We start from the raw sequence: 22,815 nt of genomic DNA on the forward strand, positions 1-22,815 counted from the left end.
GCTGCTGCACGGGGCGGGGTGTGTGTGTGTGGGGGTGGGTGGGGGGGGGGGGGGGGGGGGGGGGGGGGGGGGGGGGGGGGGGGGGGGGGGGGGGGGGGTGGCTTACCTTGGCGCTGCGGACGGCCTCCTTGGCCCCGCTGAGCTGCAGCCAGATGCGGCCGGGCGCGGGCAGCGGCGTGGGGGCGTCGGGCGGACCCAGCACCGTGAGGGACACCCCAAAGAGGCCCTCGATGCGGCCCCGGCTCTCCTGCAGCAACGCCGTCTTCTCCCCGGGGGCCGTGAACTCGTCCAGCACGGCCTGGCCCGAGCGCCCCGCCATGGCTGCTTCTCCTCCAGGGCCGGGGCCGGCCCGGCCTCCGGGGCCCGACCCAGAGATCCGACCGGCGGTAGCGGCCCCCGGAGCCCTCCCCGGCCGCTCCGGGCCCCCGCGGACCGCAAGCTCCGCTACACCATCCCGCTCCGTGGGCCGCGGGACGGCAACTGTGCGAAGGCAGGGCCGCGCCCCCCCCCTTCGCCGCCGCTGCCGCCGGCCGGGGCGGCGCCACCGCGCGTGCGCAGCGGTCATCACGGCGCGCCGCACGCCCGACGCAGCGGGGGCGGCTTCCAGTCACGTGAGGCAAGCTTGTCAAAGGAGGGCAAAGGGAAACCCTGCGAAAGGAGGGCGATGAGCAAGCGAGGAGGAGAGGAGGGGGCGTTTCCCGCAAGAGCCACCCTGGGCGGCCATGTTGACTGAGGGCAAAAAGCTGGTCATTCAGGCGTCTCTCCGTTCCACAGTTTTTTAGTCTTTCTTACTTTTTACTTTTTGGCTCATCTTAAATCCCTTTGACAGACTGTCTTATGAACCCCGCGGACACTTGTGAAAACAGTATGCGTAAGCGTATGACATACAGAGGGGAATAAAGGAAGCTTTTCATACTGAGATAAAATCACATCATTGTTTTAAAAACACAGGAAACGAAGAATAGGAGCCCGCGCTCAAAGGTTTGCTTGGCAGTATGCGGGCAAATTCAAATCAACAACCATTATTTTTGTCCGATTACAAGTAAAATTTTAAAGAATATTTTATTTCTAAAAATTTTGAGTTCCCCATTCTCTCCCTTCTCTACTATCACCTGGCCTCTAAGAAGGCAATTTGCTATAGGTTATACATACAAAGTCATGCAGAATGGATTTCCACGTTAGTCTTACTATAAAAAGTCACTGATCACCCTCAAAAAACCCAATCCAGGAAAAAAATAGTCTACTTTGATCTCATTCAGACTTAATTCTTTCTCTAGAGGTGGATGGCATTTTTCCTATAGTGAGTTTTCCAGAGCTGTCTTGGGTCACTGTATTGCTGATCTTGTTGCTGTGTGCAGTATTCTCCTGGTTCTGCTCATTTCCCTTTGCATCAGTTCATCTATGAATAAGCTTTTTCTAAGAACATCCTGCTCATCATTTTTTATATCACAATCGAATTCCATCACAATCTTATATCATAACTTGTTCAGCCAATATCTAATTAATGGGAATCCCTTTAATTACTTTCTTAATTTTTTTTTTTTTTTTTGCTAAAAAAGCTACTCTGAAAATTGTTGTTCATACGGATCTTCTCTCTCTCTCTCTCTCTCTTCTTCCCACCCTCCTTCCCTTCCTTCCTTCCTTGCTTTTCTTTATCTCTTTGAGACACAAATCCAGTAATTCCCCGTCAAAGGGAATGGCCCGTTTTATACCTCTTTGGTCATATCCAAATTGCTCTTCAAAATGTTTGGATCAGCTCACAACTCTATCATTGTTATAATAGTGTCTTAATTTTCTCACATCTCCTCCAACAATTATTTTCTGTCATATTAATCAATCTGATAGTTGTGAGGTGGTATCTTAAAGTCGTTTTAATTTGCATTTCTCTGATAATAGTAATTTAGAGCATTTCTCTCTCTTTTTTTTTTTTTTTTTTGGAAGCATTTTTGATTTCTTCATTTGAAAAGTACTTTTTCATATTCTTTGACCATTTATCAGTAGGGGAATGACTCATATTCTTATAAATTTGACTCTGTCCTTTATATATTTGAGAAATAAGGCCTTTATCAGAGAAACTTGTAAAAAATTTCCCCTGAGTTTTCTGATTTTCTTCTAATTTTGACTTCATTAGTTTTGTTTGTACAAACTCTTTTTAATTTAATGTAATAAAATTTTTCATTTTACATCCTATAATGTGTTCTCTCTCTTTTGTTTGGTAATAAATTCTTCCCTTATCCATAGATCTGACAAGTAAACTATTTCATGCTCCTCTAATTTGCTTCTGGTATCATGCTCTAGGTCGAAGTCATTTACTCACGTTGACCTTATCTTGTTATATAATGTGAGATATTGACATTTCTGTCTCTATCTGACATCTCTGATAAAATATCAAATAATGGGATTTTGTCCCCAAAGTTGGGGACTAGATTACTATGATTACCCATCATACATTATATTCTCAAAAAAAGATGATACTTAAAATGTGAAACATTTTAGTTTAATTTTGTACCTATATATTCTGAGCTCCTTATTCCAAATCTATATCATCTGGAAAGCAAGTGAATAAATTATTTTTGCATTGGTGAAAATTTTCTCCCAAGTCAGTATCTTGCTAGTTCAGATTTAATTGGAAATTGGGAAAACTGGTATCTTGCTAGTTCAGATTTAATTGGAAGTCCTTTGCTCCTTGCTTAAATTTACTAGACTACGATTTGCTGGTTGTGCTTTAACTTGGAAATTCCTTATTCTGTTGGAATTGTCCTGGCAGACTCAGTTTTGTGGATTATTTTTTAGAAACAACCAGAAATTGGATACTTGTCTTAGAACTGGCAGTCTCTCTGAGCTGTTTCTCCACCTCTGTTACCCCAGATCCTTAATTAGTAGTTCAGCATACTTAAAAGGACCTTGTTGATATCAAGGTCTCTAAAAGTTTGGGATTTGCCTGCCTTGGTCTAACTGTGCATAATCTGCTCAGAAATCTGTATTCTAGTGGCAGCCCTGTTTTTTCCTCTGGGCAGGACAGGTGGAGCCCCTCCAAGCCTCGCCCTCCTCCCCTGAAACAGGTTGCCCCTCTGAATGGGTAACACAACTGCCTTGAGCCTACTGCTCTCCATAAGCTCCTGATTTCTTGAACTCATGAGGTTCCTGCCAAGGTTAGCAGCAACCATTTCGGTGTTGTACTATGTCCCAGGAAAGAAACACAAAGCAAAAGGGACAACAAAGACTTGAGGTTCATCCAGTCTTAGGCTAATGTAGGCTAGTAGTCAGTCAATAAATATTTATTAACATTGAAGCAGCTCTTTTTATGGTAGCAAAGAATAGGAAAATGAGTAGATGCCATTGGGGAATGGTTGAATAAGTTGTGGTATATGAAGATAATGGAATATTATTGTTCTATAAAAAATGATGAACAGGCTGATTTTAGAAAGACCTAGAAAGATTTACATAAACTGATGCTGAGCAAAAAAAGGGGAACCAGTTATACATTGGAACACAATAACAGCAAGAATATGAGATGATCAGACTTAATTCTTCTCAGTGGTTCATGATCCAAACCAATCCCAAAAGACTTTGGTCAGTAAATGCCATCTACATCCAAAAAAAGAACTATGGAGATTGAATGTAAATCAACACATGCTACATTCACTTTTTGGTGGTGGTTGTTGTTTTTTCTTTCATATGGTTCATTGATTTTTCTCTCCTAATGTGATTCATAAAGCAATATATATTAAAAATAAATAAATTTTAAAAATAAATAATTATTAAGCTTTCTATGAGACAAATACTATCCTAAACATTAAGGAGACAAATACAAAAAAGAAAAAGAGTTCTTCCCCTCAAGGACTTTACAGTCTGTTGGGGAAAGATAACACACACACACACACACACACACACACACACACACACACACACACAGAAAAGGTGGGGAAGAAGGAAAAAGAAGGGTATCCAGTACTAGGATATGGTGAAGTCAAAGAAGTCCAACATAAGTAAGCTGGATGGGAAATGCAGAAATGCCTTTCTTATCCTCCCTCCTTAAATAGAGGTTGAGGAATTTATGATTCCACCCTCCAATTAGAAGGGCAGATGGTACTGATGAAGTGTAGTTACCAAGGCTGATTGAATCTTGCAGAATGATGAGATTTCACAACGATAATGTTCCTGGCATAGTTGTTGTGTTTAACAAGTCCAACATTCATTCCATGACCCCATTTGGGGTATTCTTGGCAAAGATACTGGAGTACTTTGCCATTGCCTTATGATACAGATGAGAAAATTGAGAAACCAAGGCGAAGAGATTCCCCTAGAATCACACTGCTAGTTGAGTGTTTAAGCTAGATTTGAACACAGGTCTTCCTGATTCCAGACTAAGCATCTTATTCATGGATACCACCTAGCTATTTATACTGACATGCTGAAGTCCAAAAAGCACAGAATAAATGCCAAGTGAAAGCCAGTATGAGGAGACATCAACATATGTAGTGATTGTCATAAGTGGTCTCTTGCCATTTCTTCCAGGTTTGAGAGGGCAGAAAGAGGAAGTAAATAAGATTTCCCTCTCCCCTTCATGAATGAAAGTCCAAAGAAGAGAATGCCTGATTCTTAGTCTCAAGCAGGGAAGAGAGACTGCCAGCAGAAGAAATTATTTCTCCTTTTAAGCCAAATGAAAAGATAGCTTCTCCGGTCTCAGGGTTCAATTTTCTTGGCACAGTTTCCCTACCCTTTCCTCTTCTCCCTACTACCATTACCCATTCCTCTCTCCTGTGATGGACATCAAGAGACTAACCAGAAGCCTCTGCCCACTTATGACCTTCAGCAAGTGGTTCAAGACACCCAGTCACTGTATCTGTGTCACTAGAAGTGGTCTCTGAAAGGGGCCAGAGTACAAACTCAAGACTATTACTTTGACAATACAAGAAAAGGTCATAAAAGGAGAGAAAAAAGAAGGTAGTATCCTGCAGGGCAACATAGAGTTTCGATCTGCTCTCCTTTAAACTTGACTGTGCGTTTGGAAATACTAGGTAGGGGAAACTGTGATACTAGAATGGGATTACCCAAATCCCTGGCAAAGATCTAGGTCTTCCACAGAAATTTTATAGGATCTTTTTCAATCTCAAAGAGATATATTTTCCACATCATTCCTCAGTTTAGAAGGAAGAATTCTGGAGTCATAGTACAAAGAAGAGTTCTCTTGGCTTCACAAAGCTGTCTACTTCCTGCTCCACTGGGGGCTTTCCCTTGATGTCCATAGTTTTGGTTTGTGTCTTAGTCCATAAAGACATATGACAAGATTGTATGGAGTGTGGTCAGATGACTAATTCTATAGTGGCTGATTGATAGATAGAGCAAGTTATTTCTTGTCTGCTTATTTTGCTTATCTTGACTAGAGAACCTGTTGTTTAACTCATTAATCAGAAGAGGTTTCTACGTTGCTGATTCCTGTTTACATCATATGCTGTCTGACTATTCCTTGTATTTATAGAGCATTGTGACCTTTCTTCATGTACCAATGATTCTTAGTCACTAATTATCAAGCAATTCCTTACTAAGAAAAAACCCTAATGCAAAGAAATCTGATCATCAGAAAGGTAGGAATTTTTTTTCCCACAGAAGGTTGCTCAAAACCGGTCAGCATTTCTCTTTATATGACCCTCAATGTTTCCTCACAAAGAGAACCAGGAAAAACCCCTACCTTAGAAACTCCCTCTCTTTTGCATCATGTCCTTAACAGTTTCAGAACCACAACTTCCTTTATCTTTCTAACGCTGTCAAGTCCTGACCAGTCCCATGGGTTAGTTATGTCTGGAGTCAAGGATAAGGGTAGTTATTGTTTTCTGTACTATATTAAATAGCATTTTATCTGCTTGAATAGAGGGGGGAAGGACCTGTGGGTAATGAGGAATGAGAAAGAAAACAAAGCAAGACAGAACAAAACAAAACATCTTATGTTTGATATTAGAAGAATTGAATTCAAATTCAGTTATCCGTGTGAATTTGAAAAAGTCACTTTTAAGAGGCATTTCTAAGAGCCTCTCTTCTATATTTTGGAGAATTGAAATAGATCATTTAAATACCACAGCTTCAAAGTCTATGAAAATACCGTCAGAAATATAGTAACACAATTGTCCCTGATTGAATCTTGTTTTGGGGATCCTGAATGGAGAAGTGAATTAGAAGCTTTTAGCTAGGTTGCAACACATAACTTCCTAAGTGTTTTTGAAGTTGACTCTACAATATCCATATAAACTATTCTGATTATTTTTTCAAAAGGTATTCTTCCAAATTGATCCATCTTCAAGTTCCAGTGTAATTTTCAATTCCCCATTACTCCTATGGTACTTTATTTATCATCATTGGGATGATAAAAACTCATTAGACTGATTTTTTAAAGTTCTCTCATCTGTATATTGAAAGGGCTGGACTAGGGGATCTCTAAGGTTCCTTCCAACTTTAACATTCTATGGGATTGGAGTGGAGGAATAACAAAACTGTAAGTGATTGAGAGATCATCTAGTCAAGTTCTTCCTTTCTAGACAAGAGAAATACCATAGTTCTGTGGTATTTTAAGGTTTGCAAAGCACTTTGAATACATTATGTTATTTGTTTCTCTCACAATAAGACTACAAAGTCTGTATTATTATTCTCCTATTATAGAAAAGATAATTGGGATTCGGAAAGATACAATGACTTGCCTTAGGGTCAGAATTCGTATTCAAACCTAGGGCTTCCTGATTCTAGGTCCACTACACTGAAATAAATAATAATAATTTAGATTTCCAGATGGCTTTCGAGATTGGCAAAATTCTCTCCTTACATCTCCCTCAAGTGAGAGGGGTACTAATGTTATTATCCCCTTTTTAGAGATTGAGGCTTAGAGAGGTAAAGTAGTTTGTCCATTCTCACACAGCTCTTAAGTGTTAGAGCCAAGATTTGAAGCCAGCTTTCATGACTTTAAGGCCAACACTTTTTTAAACATATTACTGATAGCCAGGCTATAATTCTGGCACAAGAAACTCAGGGTTTTCCTCAACCACAATGGCAAAAATATTGGATTTTCCACAGCATTCAAAAGTGGAAGCAATGTTGAAGGATTAGTCTTAGGTGTGACTCGGTACAGGGAAGAAAACGCTTATGATTCAGTTCCAAAGATCTACTTCTGGTGATTGTGATGACAGTGAAATCCTCAGATAGCTTAAATGTACAGGGGAGCATGTCTGTATAGACTGCTGCTGGGTTTTTCCTTGTAGAGAATTGACAATTCCTTCCAATGTTTCACAATTCCACCTGTTTCACTTCAAGGAAATCAGAATACTTGGATTCTAGTCTCAGTTTTGTTGTTTGTTACATGACCTTAAATAAATTGCTACCTTTTCTGAAACAAATGGGAAAAATTGTAAAGTACTATATATGTAAGCTACCATTATCTTTTTTTCAGACTTCCAAGGACACAGAATTCACACAAGCTGATTGATTTATCCATTCAAGTGAAAGATGTCTTTTCAAAGCACATCTAAAGGAATGATCTGCATATCCTATAGGACTACATTTCCCATGATACAAGAGCATGGAAAGTGATTACTCATTGGGAAATAGCTCTAAGACTCCATTTCCCATGGGACTCTGTACTTAAAGCACTGGGAGATTACATCACAAGTAAAGGTCTATTCATGGGGTAGGCTCGGCTCATTGTACTGGAGGGCAATTTTAATTTCAGGGCTAGAAGAAGAGGCCTAGGTGGAAGATTTCCAAGAGAGCTAAGTGGAAACAGGCTTATGAGATTGGAATTGCATGGAGAGAGACCACAACAGGAGTCCAAGAGTACCAACATATTTCTGATTTCCTAGCCAGGTTGCTAAGGTAAAATCACAGATTTAGAAAGCACCTCAAAAGGAATCCAGTCCAATCCATTGCTGGCCAAGAAATACCTCTTTTTTTAAAGCTTTATATTTACAAAACATATACATTGACTGTAGTGTTCTCTCTAAAATGTAATGTTCTCCATTGAGATTTTCTTGGGGTCTCTGGAGGCAGCCTTCATTTCGTCTCAGTAATCACCACAAATGCAGCTAGGTATTAAAAGTCCAAATCCTTTATTATCTCTTTCAAAAGTCTTTTCTCCTTCACTTGGGGCTGGGCTAGTTTTCTGGAGGCCTTCTGGAGTCTTGGTTTCAGTGGGGAAGTGAAGGAGGAGAGCCTGCCACCAAGATGGTGTGAGATGGGATGAATCTGTCTGAGTCCAAGGGCTTGTGCTCCAGCCTTCAGCCTCCAGCCTTCTGTCTGTTTGTCTCTGAGGCTTCTAGCTTATATGCTACACACTGAGTACAAACCAATCATTACATCACTAGAAAACCATTATTTGTTGTAGGATTAAATCTATGCTAAACTAGATTTAACCATTGTCTTGTGAATTCCACTTAGTACCTTATTTCAAGTACTGGCCCATAACATCTCCTTGTAGGATTAAATCAATCATACTGAACCATGCTAAATTAGATAACCATGGTCTCTATCAATTCCACTGACTTAGTACCTTGTAAGAATCCTTTGTTTCAAGTTCAGAGTTCTGGCCCATAAAAATTGACCCTTACAAAACTTTCTGTTCGCAATTTTTCCTTCCTTCCCCCCACTCCCTCCCCTAGATGGCAGATAGTCCAATACATGTTAAATATGTTAATATATGTATACAATATATGCATACATATCTATTCAGTTATCTTGTTGTACAAGACAAATCGGATCAAGAAAAAAAAAAAACCTGAGGGGAAAAAAAAACATTGCAAGCAAACATCAACAGAAAGAGTGAAAATGCTATGTTGTGGGCCACACTCAGTTCCCACAGTCCTCTCTGAGTGTATATGGCTTTCTTCATCACTGAACAATTGGAACTGGTTTGAATCATCTCATTTTTGAAGAGAGCCATGTGCATCAGAATTGATCATTGGATAGTCTTGTTGCTGTGTATGATGATCTCCCTGAGTCTGCTCATTTCACTTAGTTCATGTAAGTCTCTCCAGACCTCTGTGAAATCATCCCGTTGGTCATTTCTTGCAGAATAATAATAAGGAAATACCTCTTCATCATCATCAACAAGTAGTGCTATAGGAACTGACTAAACTCTGCTTGTATGCTCTCAGAATCTGAGGGATTCTGTTTTATATTCTGAGATCTGTAATTGTTAAGAGTTTCCTTTTCTGTTAAGCCAAAATTTATTTTTCTGAATTTCATACATTACTCATAATTCTACTCTGGCCAAAGTCTGATTCCTCTTCCTTCTTGAAAAATAGTTGTCTTGCCCCTTTTCTTCTCAAGGTTGATTTAAATTCTAAGTTTTCTACTTATGATATGTCTTTTTGCCTCTTAAGGACTCATTTTCTCAATCTATGTTTTTTTTTTTTTTTTGCTGAGCCAATTGGGGTTAAGTGATTTGCCTCGGGTCATACAGCTAGGAAGTGTTAAGTGTAGTTTCAAAAGGCTAGATCTGAACTCGGGTCCTCCTGACTTCAGGGCTGGTGCTCTATCCACAGTGCCACCTAGCTGCCCCTCATTTTCTCAGTCTTTAAAGAAGGATTTTGATCAGACTGATCCCTAAGGTTCTTTTTATTGCAGATATGATAAATTCTCAAGATTCCATCCTGTTTTTACATTCTATTTCTAATATCCTCTGTTTTTCTGACATGCTGTGTTTTAGAGCTGTACCAGGCCTGAATGAAGCTCAACTTTTTATTATTTTAAGGTTACTTCCAAATCTTATTATCTAAAAATCACCTCTTTCCTAATGGATCATATGCTTACTTATATCCCTGATCTGATACTTTTCCTATTTTGATGATCTGTACCATTGCCTCTAGTGCAGGGGGAGGAAACCTTCCCCTCCTTACCCCACCAAGAACCATTTGGATGTTTATTAAAACATTCTTGGGCAATACAAAATTATTAACTTATAAAACTCAAACAGTGGAAGGTGGTAGTACCTAGCTTTCAGGTCATCATTCCCCGCTATTACCTTAGCAAATGATTTCAAAGGGTCTTATATGGCCCATGAGCCTGATGTTCCCCATCCCTGCTTGAGTTCTCATGACATCTTAGAATACTACACTTGGCTTTTATTGATTTGATTAAATTTTTTTTTTTGTTAATGCGCTTTGCTTTTTAAGCTCCAATACTATCGGATAGTGTGTGCCATCTTAAGGCCCACCCTGTAACAAAGAAAAATATTCAAGTAAAACCATCCAACTTAAAGGATTACATGATCAGCAAATGCAACTTTCCTGATCTGTAGTAATGCACACTATTCCTTCTCCCCTTTCCCCCCAGGAGGATGGTATATTTCATCATATGACCTCAGGAATCATTATTAGTCATCAGGTTTAATCTGCTTTTTAGTTTCATTTTTATTTGTATTATGAATCATATACATTGTTTTCCTGATTGCTGTTCTTTGCTCCGCACCATTTCATGTCTTCTCATGTTTCTGTCAATTCCTCATCTTCCCAATAATACTCCATTATATACATTCCCCAATGAATGTACCCCCATTTTGTTTCTAGTCTTTTGCTTCAGCAGAGACTGGGCTTATGAATATTTGGGGATATGGGGCATTTCTCTCCTTTTTATCATTGACATATATACCTAGAATCCCCTTGCATTCAGAGCTGTAGGGTATTGGTAAATTATCTGAAGGTGAGTGTTTCATTATCTGTAGATATTTGTCAGAGAAAACTCTGTTTTCAATCAATCACCAAATCTACTAGGTGCTAGTCTCTGATTTGGTTACCAAGTGGCTGAGAAACAAATGTGAAAAAGTCCTAATGTCGAAGCTTCCGTCCTGCCACTGCCTTCCTTTCTTCCGACTTCCTAACATTTGTTCTATTGAGGAAGAAACATCCATCCAGAGAAGCAAATTAGCCCCAGCAAGTCACTCAGATAAGGAGTTGTACAGCTGGGGTTTTTAATTCATGTTCTTTATTTCTGAATTTCTTTTCACCTTAATTTAATGTTTTCTTTTGTCGCCAATCTACTTGAGAAAAGCTTTTTGTTACCATCTTGCTACTTCAACATGAAATCATCCTAAATATTTTAAGAATGTAGCAAGTCACTTCTCTTCTCTGGCTTGTGGAAACTTTGTTGGCTTCCCGTGTGCCTGGCGCCACCTCCTGCTCAAATGGCTCCATGGCAGGCTCTGAGAATGGTGAGACAAAATTGAAGGCTGTACTGAAGAGATTCATTCACTGTCTGCTCCGGGCTGGAACTGCTTCACAAATACTGAGAAAGAGCGGCGTGGACGCTTGTTCCATGGGGCTATCTCCACCTCAACCCGGACTGACTCCCACTGCCTAATTCGAGGGGCGGTGGCTTGGGACCATAAATGAATTTACTTCCTCCTAGTGTATTTTGTCACTTCGTACTTTCCCATACAGTTGTAAGCTGCAGTCCCGGGGCATGCTTCTAAATAAACAGCAGCATGAAACTGGAAAGTAGTGGGTGGCAACCCACAGAACGTTTTACCGTTCCCTTAGTTGCAAAATCTTCCACCAAAGGAACTGGCATTATGCTGGCCCTGACTCCCATGTGGGTTTGCTGGTAACTCAGACTGTTACACCTCCCAGAAAGAGCTTACATTTCTGTGAGATTTTAAGCCTACCCAGGCGGTGCAGGGGATAAAATCTGGTGTCAGATACTTACTTAGTTGTATGTCTCTGGGCCAACAGTTATTTGCCTGCTCTTGTCCTCCTCAGGAGAAAGGGGCAGATAGTAGCATCCTAAGACTGTTGTGAGAGGTAAAAGGAACTTGCATTGAAAAGTACCATTAAATTTCCCCTTTTATTTCTTTTAATCCTTCCAGCTGTTGCAAGATTACCTGTTATACTGACCTGATTGATGAAGGGCCAAAAGATGACTCAGTCTCCAAGTCATGGAAATTTTGAAAAGTCCATTACAGGAAAGCATATTAGTTCATAGACACTTTTTGTATCCCCTTGCACTCCCCCACTTCTTTTAGAATTTTTAAAAATCTTTGCTTATATACTCTCATCTCCAAGCTGCAATTTAAATAAGTTTCAGATACTCCATGTTGGAAATTTCTATTTGTCTCTTTATTTCTCAAGATGAATAAATATATCCGTAGAACTCAACTTGCTTGATAATAGTGATGTAATGTAATTTTGGGGTCCCTTGACTTTGGGGCTTCTGTTCTAATGAGTCCCTTGGTCTTCTGGCTTTGGAATTTGCCTCAGGAAACTGAGCATACCCAATGTATCTGAAGACCACCCTTAATTCATTTGGCGATTACTTCCTAGCCCTACCCTTGAACTATAGAATTAACATATCTATTATTGAAAGCTGTATAAATCTATTTCCTTGGTATTGCTTCTTTACTGTATTCTACTTAGAATATAGTCCACTCAGTAATGGCATCACATTGCTTTTAATAAACTTTGCCCTTTTGATGCTCTTCTAGTGGTAGAGAATTGATGTGAGAATCCCCTCTTTGGTTGGAGGCACAGGTCCAACGTGAAAAGAATTCACAAACCTGAAAAATTTGAAGGCAAAAGGGAAGTTTATTGGCATTGAAAAGTCAGCTTTGCTAGGGAGACAGACTTTTGAGTGACAAGGTCCTGGCAGAGAAATAACAAAAGGTTATCATTGAGAAGAAGGTCTTTTCACAGCAGGCAGGAGTCCTGGTAGGCAACTTGCCTGGTAGGCAAGGGGAGACTCCCTTGGCAAAGCATACTACTTCAGACTTCTGCAAAAATTTGGAGTTTAGAATTGTCCTTTATAATAGTCTGAGGCAAAGGCTTTCCAGTTGAAAACAGAGCTAATGCCCCCAGGTCTAGATACTTATCTTAGAGTTTCAAGCCAAAATATCAGGCCCAGATCTCCAAATGAATAAAATTCCTGAAGATCCGGCCACCTAAAAGATCAATGGAGGTGATTTGCCTGAAATCTCCAGCTGAATGAAGCCATTTCTCTTAGAACAAATTTGTCTGGAAAGTATGCTTCTTTCCCGACTTGTTGGAGTCAGAGACCCCAAATCTCCCTTCTTTTACAGATCAAAGGGGACACATTTTCAGAGTGATTATTTTACAGATTAAAAGGGACACAGTTTCATCCTTGTCACTTTGACTAGGAGATGAGTTCAAGCCTGCAAATTGCACCAGTCTGGGACTTTTGGGGTCCCCCTTCTCAACCTCAACAATAGGAGGTCTAGCTAGCATGGAATGATTGGAGCATTTTCTATGAATGCCAATATCTGGGGAGGCACATTGCTTCTGTCTGCAAATGGCTAAGATCCTCATGATTCTACTTACAATTGTTCAGAGGTCTAGGTCACAACTGCTTCTAACTACCAGTATCAGAGACTTGTTACTGTCCCATTCTGGGGATACATCTTTCTTCTGCTGGGAGAAGGATCAGAGATAGTTGGAAGATAAGTTTGATGTAATAGGGCTGTGTCTCCCTGATCTTTGGGGGTGGGGGGGTGGACCTGGGTTGGAAAAACCCTGAATCTCAACCCCCTACTGGTCTTTGGGAGCATGCCCACCTTTCTACTTGGTTCCCAGGGGAAACTCCCACAGTAATCCTCATCTACAATTCATTTGGAGATCTTGACCTGGGGCATATTTGATCTGTAAATCAATCCCTCAATTCATCTAAAGATTGCTCCTTATCCCCAGGCCATAGAAGGCTAAATAAAAATCAAGACTGTATCTCAACCTTGGCTAAATTCCTAAACAAGAACTAGCCCACAGCTCACATGGAATTAATTAGTATTTCTGTGCTGATGATTCTCAGTGGTGATCTATCCTGCTCCAACCTGTTTGCTGACCTACAATCTTGCAACTCCAACTGCTTCTCAAACATTTCAAACTAGATTTCCAGTAGATAACCTAACTCAACATGTCCAAAATGAGCTAATTATCTTTTCCTCTAAGCCTTCCTCTTCCCAACCCCTTCCTTATTACTTTAGAGAATGACATCATCCTTTCAGTCCCTGAGGCTTCTATAGCAAATCTGTTGCCATGTAACATCTCTTGAATTCATCTTTTCTCTTCTGACATTACTAGCAGGGTATATGCCCTCATCACTTTATGACTGGATTATTGTAATAGTTTTCTAGTGGATCTGCCTGCCCCTCTTCTTCTTACTTTAGCCCATCCCTTCATTCAGTTACAAGGTGATTTCCATTTTCAAACCATGTCACCCTCTACTTAATGGCTTTCTATTGGATCAAATAAAAAATGCTCTATTTAGCATTCAAAACTCTTCATAATTTAACCTCCTCCTAACTCTTCCAGTCTTATATCTTATTCCTCAACTGGAATGATCCAATGTCATTGGCCTTTTGGAGCATTTTCTTTGACTGTCTCTTGGATCTGGAACCTCTCTCCTTTGCTCTTATCTATTAAACACTTTCCACCCATTTCCCCCCCCTCACCCAGCTAGCTTAGGATGCCCCAACTAGTCATATCAGCATGCTATTTCCTTTTTACCTGAGTAATGGTCTGTATCCTTTTTATATATTTTTATTTGGATCTATCAATCTATCTGTACATTGGATCTATCAATCTATCTGTCTGCTGGCAGACAGGCACTTCTCAGAATATTTGACTAATTGTCCATTAGTCTTGTTCTGATCAGCAGGGAGTCCAGGTAACTACTTTTAGGCATTGGATAGTTATATTTCTATTATTGTTGTTATTGTTTTGTCCTTTTTTTCCCTTTCTTTCTTTTCTTTTCTTTTCTTTTTTCTTTTTTTTTTTTTTTTGCTGAGACAATTGGGATTAAGTGACTTGCCCAGGGTCACACAGCTAGGAAGTGTTAAGTTATCTGAGACAAGATTTGAACTCGGGTCCTCCTGAATTTAGGGCTGGTGCTCTATTCACTGAGCCACCTAAGCTGCCCCATGTCCTTCATTCTTGAAGAAGAAGACCATGACATCAGGGAGGCCATGCCATGCCATGCAAGTGAACTGGATTTAAGTAAGAGAGGGCTGTGTAAAATCATTTGCCTCACTTTCCCCTCCAGATATATCTGGATCCAGTGACTAGATATAGATCAGGATGACTGGAGGTGGTCCTAGATGCAGTGGATGATCTTGGCCTTTTTAAACTAAGCTCTTCAACAGGTCTCAGTCTGATTGAGACTGAACCCATTCAATGATGAAAGCTGCACCCATTCAATGATTAAGGCTAGGTGGCAATTGAGGCAAAGAATCTCCTTTCTTCCACCTAGTCACAATAAACAAACAAACAAGCAAATAGATAAATACATAAATCTGGGGAAAGAAGATCTTCAGGATTCTGACGAAAGCAGAAGTGATTGCTATTTACATTCAATCTGAGTAGATCAAGACCCAAACAATGACCCTATGGGGCTTGACCAGGGTCCTATTGATGGCCAATCAATAAGAAGCAAATTGGTTTTGGTTTAAGGCATGGTCCTTAAGAGAGAAATCTAGCCAGTAAACCCCAAGATATCTTGAGAGGGTTCAGAAATCCAAAGGTAAAGAAAAAAAATTGGCTTTAAGAGCATCTGCACATAAGTGTATGATGCCCTATGTGGACAGAGGGAAGTAAGGGAAGTAAAGAAGGGAAGGGAAGGAGGGAAAGAAGGAAAGAAAGAAGGAAGAAAGAAAGGAAAGAAGGAAGGAAGGAAGGAAGGAAGGAAGGAAGGGAAGGAAGGAAAAAAAGAAAGGAAGAAAAGATTCTATTATTACATGTATTATATGATAATATACACTATATGTTATTATCATATGTGTTATGTTTGCAAAGTACCATTCATTCTTCAGAGTTATTTTTCAGATAGGCAGGTTGCACAGTCTTTCAAGAATTTGGTAATAGTGAATATCTACTAATTTGTTCTGCCATCTTATGTTTTCCTTGAAAACCAAGATTTTTTAGCAGAATTCTATGCCTGGGTTAGAGTTCCTGATAATGAACTTAAATATCACACCATTTCTTATTCTTCTGTGAGCTGAAGCCACATATAGCTATCTTTAAGTGTTGGACTTTCTTCAGTTAAGCTCATAGGTTATTAGGTTCTAAAACATATATCAGTGGGAAAGCTTAGTTCTTGTCCAAACATCGGCAGATAGAGGGTAAAGCCATCACTGTTACTCTTGGTGACAATATATCCATGCACTAGAAATGACATGTACTGCATCTCTTCAATCTTTTTTGCTCAGGTTTCAGGACTTCTGGTATATTCAGTAATGTGTAATTAAATTACTGTGGGTAAATTCCCTTGCAGTTGGTAAAGTTTTACATTTCTTGATTCCTGTCTAAGCTAATAGCTTCTTGAGTAGCTTACTCTGAATATCTCAACTTGGGTCAATCAGAATGAATCTTGGCATGGAAACCACCTAGATGCTGAGTACTGCACTTCTAATGTACCTTGGCAACTATAGAAGCTTCCAAGTTCCCAGTTGGACATGCTTGTGCAACTAAATGAAATAATTCTATCTCCTTCCAGAAATAAAAGCCTACAAAAGTTCCAGAATTTACATATTCTTTCCTAAAAAGTAATGAAAATTTATTTCATTTTCCTACAAACACTCTGAATATAGGTCTTACAGGTCTTACATATATCTTCTGGAGTTAGTAGAATTCACCAGAATTCTCTCTTGGCCCATAGTATTCAAAATCATCATGTAATACTTTCATACTCATGAAGTAATATGGCTTGGGGAGCATTAAGGACTTTTTTCCCCTTTATTTTGAATCAGTTATGGACTAGTATAGAATTCAATTTTATAGCTTCAACTTCTGCTATTTCCTCAACATTAGGGTGCCATCTGAGGAAGAAATCATGAGACCCAGAGGGTCATAACTCTTATTTTTTTTTTAGTAAGTTTCATTCTCATAAACATTTAGCAAACATGTGCTCCTGCTGCTAGTCATCTAGTGATAGAAGGGAAGGCTGGTCTAATGTAACAAAATTTATATTCACTAAAGGTTCATTCTATAGTGAAAATCTCAGATCTTTGGCTCTATTTTCATGTTAGTGACCCATCTTCCTACGTGTCATAGATCATCTTCAATATAGGTACCACCAGGGTTCCTTCAGAGCCTGGAGGTTAGCACATTCATATCCATTTTATTTTTTTCCTGACCAGTATTCAATTCAGAATTGGCTCATGCTGCTGACCATCTCTGGCAGGAAACATCTATTGTAATTTGTATTGAAAGTATGTAACGTACTGCTATCCACTGTCATGTGCAACTAGCTATATGCTCATAGTCACAGAATTTATTGTTGACAAACCACATCAAAGTCAAGAACTCTAATTTGCGAATGGGATAATAAATTTCATTGTCAGCAAATTCTCTGCTACAAAATGCAATAGAATTCTAGTGTCCATTTTTTTTTCCTATACAAAATTGTTCCCATGCCCTCTAGAATTCTGTAATGGATAAAGCAAAGGTTTAACTTGAATTTGTAAAAGCCAAACTCAGTTCATGGGTGAAGCAATTGACTAATACCTTGAAGATCTGGCCAGATTTTTTATTCCATTGATAGTTTCAGAGACTTCAAAACAGATCGATACCCCTCTGTCCTTTTTAAAAATTGTTTTTGCTTCTTATTTCTTTTCAAACATATATCCAGGAGTGAAAGGAAATGTGGTTTAGTATCCTAGACCTGGAGTCAGGAAGATATGGATATAAATTTCACCTCAGACATTTACCCTTATGTGACACTGGGCAGGTCATAACCTTCCTGGAGCTTAATTTCCTCTGGAAAATCAAGGATTGTATTCATTAAGTACTTTAATGTCCCTTCCAGTTAGAAATAAACTATTCTTTAAGATTATTGAGAGACTTACCAATAATTATTTGTGATAGTAACCATAAATCTTTGAAAAGTCTTTAGCTCTTGAAAATTCTTCAGACCATCAGATGATGAGTACTTCAAACTTTTCAATAACTTCTGGCTAACCTCAGCCTATCTGCTGAGATGTTAGGTAACTATTTGATATTGCCTTTTCAGAACTGGTATTTGTAGATTGACAGTTTTAAAACAATGTCTTCTGTTGATCTAATGCTTTTAGAAGCTTTTATTCATACTTGTTGGGGTCTTCCCTAATATGATGATGCAGTGTGGTACAGTGGAAAGAGCATTGTCTCTGGAGTTAGCCTTTGTTATTTTCTACCTTATAGAGACAGAACTCTGGAGAAGAGTACTTGAAACAAGGTGTTAACTCAGTGGAATTGATAAAACAATGGTTATTTAGTTTAACATGGTGATTAATAGTTCTCTAGTTCAGTATGATTGAATTAATCTTACAACAAATAATGTTTCCCTAGTGATAAGCCCTAGTGGCTTATACTCAGTATGATGAATGGATTTAATTGTAATAGAATATTTAAGAGGTCAGAGTCAGAGGCCTAGAGTGGGGATTGAACAGGCTTGGAGACAGACTCTGAGAAGACAGAGGACTGGAGGCTGGAGCTGGCTGGCCTGTCCTCCTGCTTTCCCTACTGAGAACAAGGCTTGTCTGAAGGGCCTCCAGAAAGCTAGTCAAGCCCCAGACAAGGAGACAGACTGTGAAGGAGACAATAAAGACATTTGGACTTTACCTGCTATTCTCCTGGTGATTATTCAGCTGAAATAAAGGCTGGTCCAAAGACCTACAGAAAACTAACCACATTATACTACCCTTTTTGAACTTTGTTGTAAATTTATCTAAGTGAAAAGTTCCATTAGTTCTTTGTTCAAAGTTCAATAATTTACAACTCTACCAGTCTTTCCCCGCTCCTGATCAACTACTATGGGATGAATTTATAGGGTTCTGTGAAAGTAATGCTTCTGGTGGTTCCTGGGTTCCTCTATCTCTGAGACAGTGAGTTTTTTATGTCATTCTCAACAAAGTCTGGAGTCATTGATGTGGATTGTGTGCATTGCACTGACTTCTGTTGTTATACTCCTAAGACCTACCTCAACCTCTGAGTCTTAGGTCATTTATCCCTCTCAAAGAGTCAAGTGTGTAAATTGTAGATCTGACTTGGGATATACCTTCAAAGTTTAGTACTACTTGGATCTTTGTAACCTATACACTAAGAGATTTTTCTGGAGCTCTATGTGCTACTTTTTGTTGTCTAAGCATACTCTTTCTATCTATACATTCTTTCTTCATGTGCTATCTTAACTGCATTAGTTCTGAGTGGAGAGGGGGTTGTTTGCTTTGCTTCTGTAGGTATTATAGCATGATATCATATATAGCTTCCCCAAGTACTCAAGTTAACCTAATGTGGTTCTACACCATATCTTGTATTCCTGATCACAGACTTCTGCACCAGTTTCCCTAGGATTAGTGCCAAGTCCAATGTTCCCTCCTGTTAGGAAGTATATAGAATATTCATATCTATATTTTATCTATATCTGAATCTCTACATATATCTAAATCGATGTCTATATCATCTCCTTTGTTGTTGCTGTTCAGTCATTTTGGTCATGTCATTCTTTGTGACCCTATTTAGATTTTCTTGGCAAAATTTCTAGAGTGGTTTGTAATTTCTTTTTCAGTTCATTTTGTAGATGAGGAAGTAAGGCAAACTGGATTAAGTAACTTGCTTTGGACAATATATCTAGTAAATGTCTGATGCTAGATTTGAACTCTTGTGTCCAGACCCAGCCCTCTATTCACTGTGCTATCTAGCTGCCCAGTATCATCTCTACCTATACTTATACCTATGTCTATCCATCTATCTATCTATTTTTCTATTTATCTATCCAACTGTCACCCTTCCAGCACTACAAATTAACCATCTGGCATCTGCAAAATGTTATATAACTTGGTGGCATTGCATCTTAATATATGTATGATGTCAAGAGCAGATCCCTGAACCTCTCTAATAATTACATGTTTCTTAGCATCAATCTCATGCTATCCCTGAATCCTGGATATGGGCACATTTTAGCCAAGGTTCTCTTACTTGGTAGATAAGGATATCCCCCTGAAAGAGTCTGCAGCTTCCTATATTGGTTGTCATGTAGTATTATAACTATTGCTAAAGTGAGTAATTATGGTGAGTATTGTTATAGAATCATTGGTGGCTAAAATTAACTTTTTAACTGTAAAGGAGAAACTTGTTCCTGAATTATGAATAGCTGAGGTTGAGGTGGCTTCCATGAATAAGATTCTTACACTGTCTACAGTCATACAGTTGCATGTTCTCTCCTCTAACCCAGAAGGGTTTAAGCTTTCTTATTAGCTCCTGAAGAGTGGGGAGTTTAGTTTCCAAATAGCCTCTCATCTCTTTGGGGATGTTACAATGAACCACTGTTTTAGACAGCATACATAATATGGCCAATATCTTCATATACCTTAGAGAGAGATTATTGTGTAAAATATTTTATATTTTTATCATGATTATTAACAAGTGCAAGTTAACAGTCTTTGATGGGGATTCATTTATGTTACTATGTTCATATTTTCCAACAACTGAATGACTATTATGGGTATTCAGCAAATAATTACAACTTTAATGACACTTTGACACAACAGTCTAATCGTTAAGTTTAAATCAACCATGTAGTCTGACCTAAATAAGTCATAAAACACTTTATTATCCAGTATTAGGCAAGAGGAAAATAAATTATGCACAGAAAAATTTTAATAATATCTTGCAATGCCAGTGTATCTATAATATATTCTAAATGAACTCTTGTTAATATGGCACTTGGTCCCCTTGATGTACCCAACTCTCAGCTGCACACCTCTCAGCCCAGGTCCATCTGGGCTAATCATCTATTCACATCTTTGGTAAAGAGACTTCTGTCTATGATTCTTTTACAAATGAAACCACATGACCATGACTTCATAATAAAAACATTTGATGAAACAAACTAGACAAAAACAGGGAATTAAATCAGACATTTGTGTTGGGACCTATTCTAATGCCAAGAATTTGTTAATTCATCATACATATGGAAGACATCTCAATACATAAACTATTAAATTAAAAAAACCTTAAGTGAACATTAGCCCCTTTACTATATTTATAGCCCCTTTATTATATCTATAGCTATACTATATATCTATAGGTTTAGAGCCTAGATCAACAGAATTAAAAATTAAAACAGGAATTCAGATCCTGAACAAGCTTAATGACAATTTTGTTCTTTGCTTCTCCTTAAAAGTTCCTTATGAGTTAGTGACTGCCTATGTGGGGAGTGTGATCCTTTGGGAGAAAATTGTAGGTTAATATTTTTCAGAGTCTAGTCAATACTATGAGAGCAGGTTTCTATCTTTAATGGAACAAATTTAATAAATTTACATAGACAGTCATGACATATCTCTTCCCATATTCCTTTTTCTTTGTCCCCTCAACTAATTTCCATGTTCAAAGATCTCCCAACATAGATCTGGGAGTGAAAATAACATATAACACTTTGCTTCCTCATCATTCACTGTCCTAGAACCTCTGGGGAATAAGGAAAATGTAATATTCTCTCTAAAATTTAATGTTCTCTGTTGAGGTTTTCTTGGGGTCTCTGGAGGCAGCCTTCGTTTCAGTTCGATAATCACCACAAGTGCAGCCAGGTGTTAAAGTCCAAATCCTTTATTGTCTCCTTCAAAGTCTTATCTCCACTTGGGGCTCAGCTAGTTTTCTGGAGGCCTTCCGGAGTCTTGGTTTCAGTGGGGAAGCGAAGGAGGAGAGCCTGCCACCAAGGTGGTGTGAGATGGGATGAATCTGATTGAGTCCCAGGATTTGTGTTCCAGCCTTCAACCTCCAGCCTTCTGTCTGCTTGTCTCTTAATCTCTGAATCTCCCTGGCTGAGGTTTCTAGTTTATATGCTACACACTGAGTACAAAGCAATCTTTATATCACTAGGAAACCATTATTTGTTGTAGGATTAAATCAGTGCTAACCTAGATTTAACCATTGTCTCCTCAATTCCATTTAGTATCTTGTTTCAAGTTTTGGCCCATAACATCTTCTTATAGGATTAAATCAATCATACTGAACCATGCTAAATTAGATAACCATTGTCTCTATCAATTCCACTGATTTAGTGCCTTGTAAGAATCCTTTGTTTCAAGTTCAGCTTTCTGGCCCATAACAAGAAAACTGTTGAAATATCACATATCAGAGATGGGAGTTTTTTAATATAATAAGAGAAAAATTAGAAAACTATTCTTGTTGCTGACAATACCCTCATCCAAAGACTTTGAATATTTTTTGATTCTCAGCCTCTTGAGGTCCCAGTTGACATAAAAACTATCCTTCAATAAATCTTTTTTGGATAATAAGTATTGTATGTGGATTCTATTTTTGTTTTCTTACTGTGGATGTTGGTTTACTACCCATCCTCTTCCTCCCACTCATTTTAGAGAGGCATTTTATGTTAAATGTAGGGAATATAATAGAATGTCTTTATTTTCAGGAAAAATTTCACATAGCTAAACAGTACTAATTCTATGAGGCAAAATTACATAGTAGATCTCTATCTGGCTTCAGAACCATAAAAACCTGAGTATAAGTCCTCTCTCTAACACAGACTGGGTATAAGACCATTCATTTAACATTTCAGTGCTTTAGGAAATTCTTAAAGCGTGTAAGTTGAATAGAAGGTAGAGGCGATTTCTTTATCTGGGAGTTCCATAAATCAGTGAAATCACAAGTCCAGGTCCTAGACTACTATATTCAGACATTCTTGGATTTATAGAATCGCTGAATTTGAGAGTTGAAAGGAAACTTGATTCGCAAATCCAAGGAATCTCCCTGTGATGTACCTGATAAGCAATTGTTCATCCAGTCTCTACCTGCGGCTATCCAAGGAGGAGGAACTCAGTACCTATTTAGGCAGACT

At 38.8% G+C, this 22,815-nt stretch overlaps 1 protein-coding gene across 3 annotated transcripts in view; it reads right to left on the reverse strand.

Annotated features, from left to right (window-relative positions):
• Window positions 1-567, reverse strand: part of N4BP1 (NEDD4 binding protein 1) — a 61,854-nt gene extending 61,287 nt beyond the window's left edge. For all 3 annotated transcript variants that reach the window (XM_031954443.1, XM_031954445.1, XM_031954444.1), the window contains exon 1: window positions 107-567. In XM_031954443.1, the coding sequence (XP_031810303.1) occupies window positions 107-565 (459 nt within the window). In that variant the 5' untranslated portion in view covers window positions 566-567. The remainder of the gene's footprint in view (window positions 1-106) is intronic.
• Window positions 568-22,815: the final 22,248 nt, after the last annotated feature.

Source organism: Sarcophilus harrisii, chromosome 2, assembly GCF_902635505.1.
Source record: "Sarcophilus harrisii chromosome 2, mSarHar1.11, whole genome shotgun sequence".
NCBI lineage: Eukaryota > Metazoa > Chordata > Mammalia > Dasyuromorphia > Dasyuridae > Sarcophilus > Sarcophilus harrisii.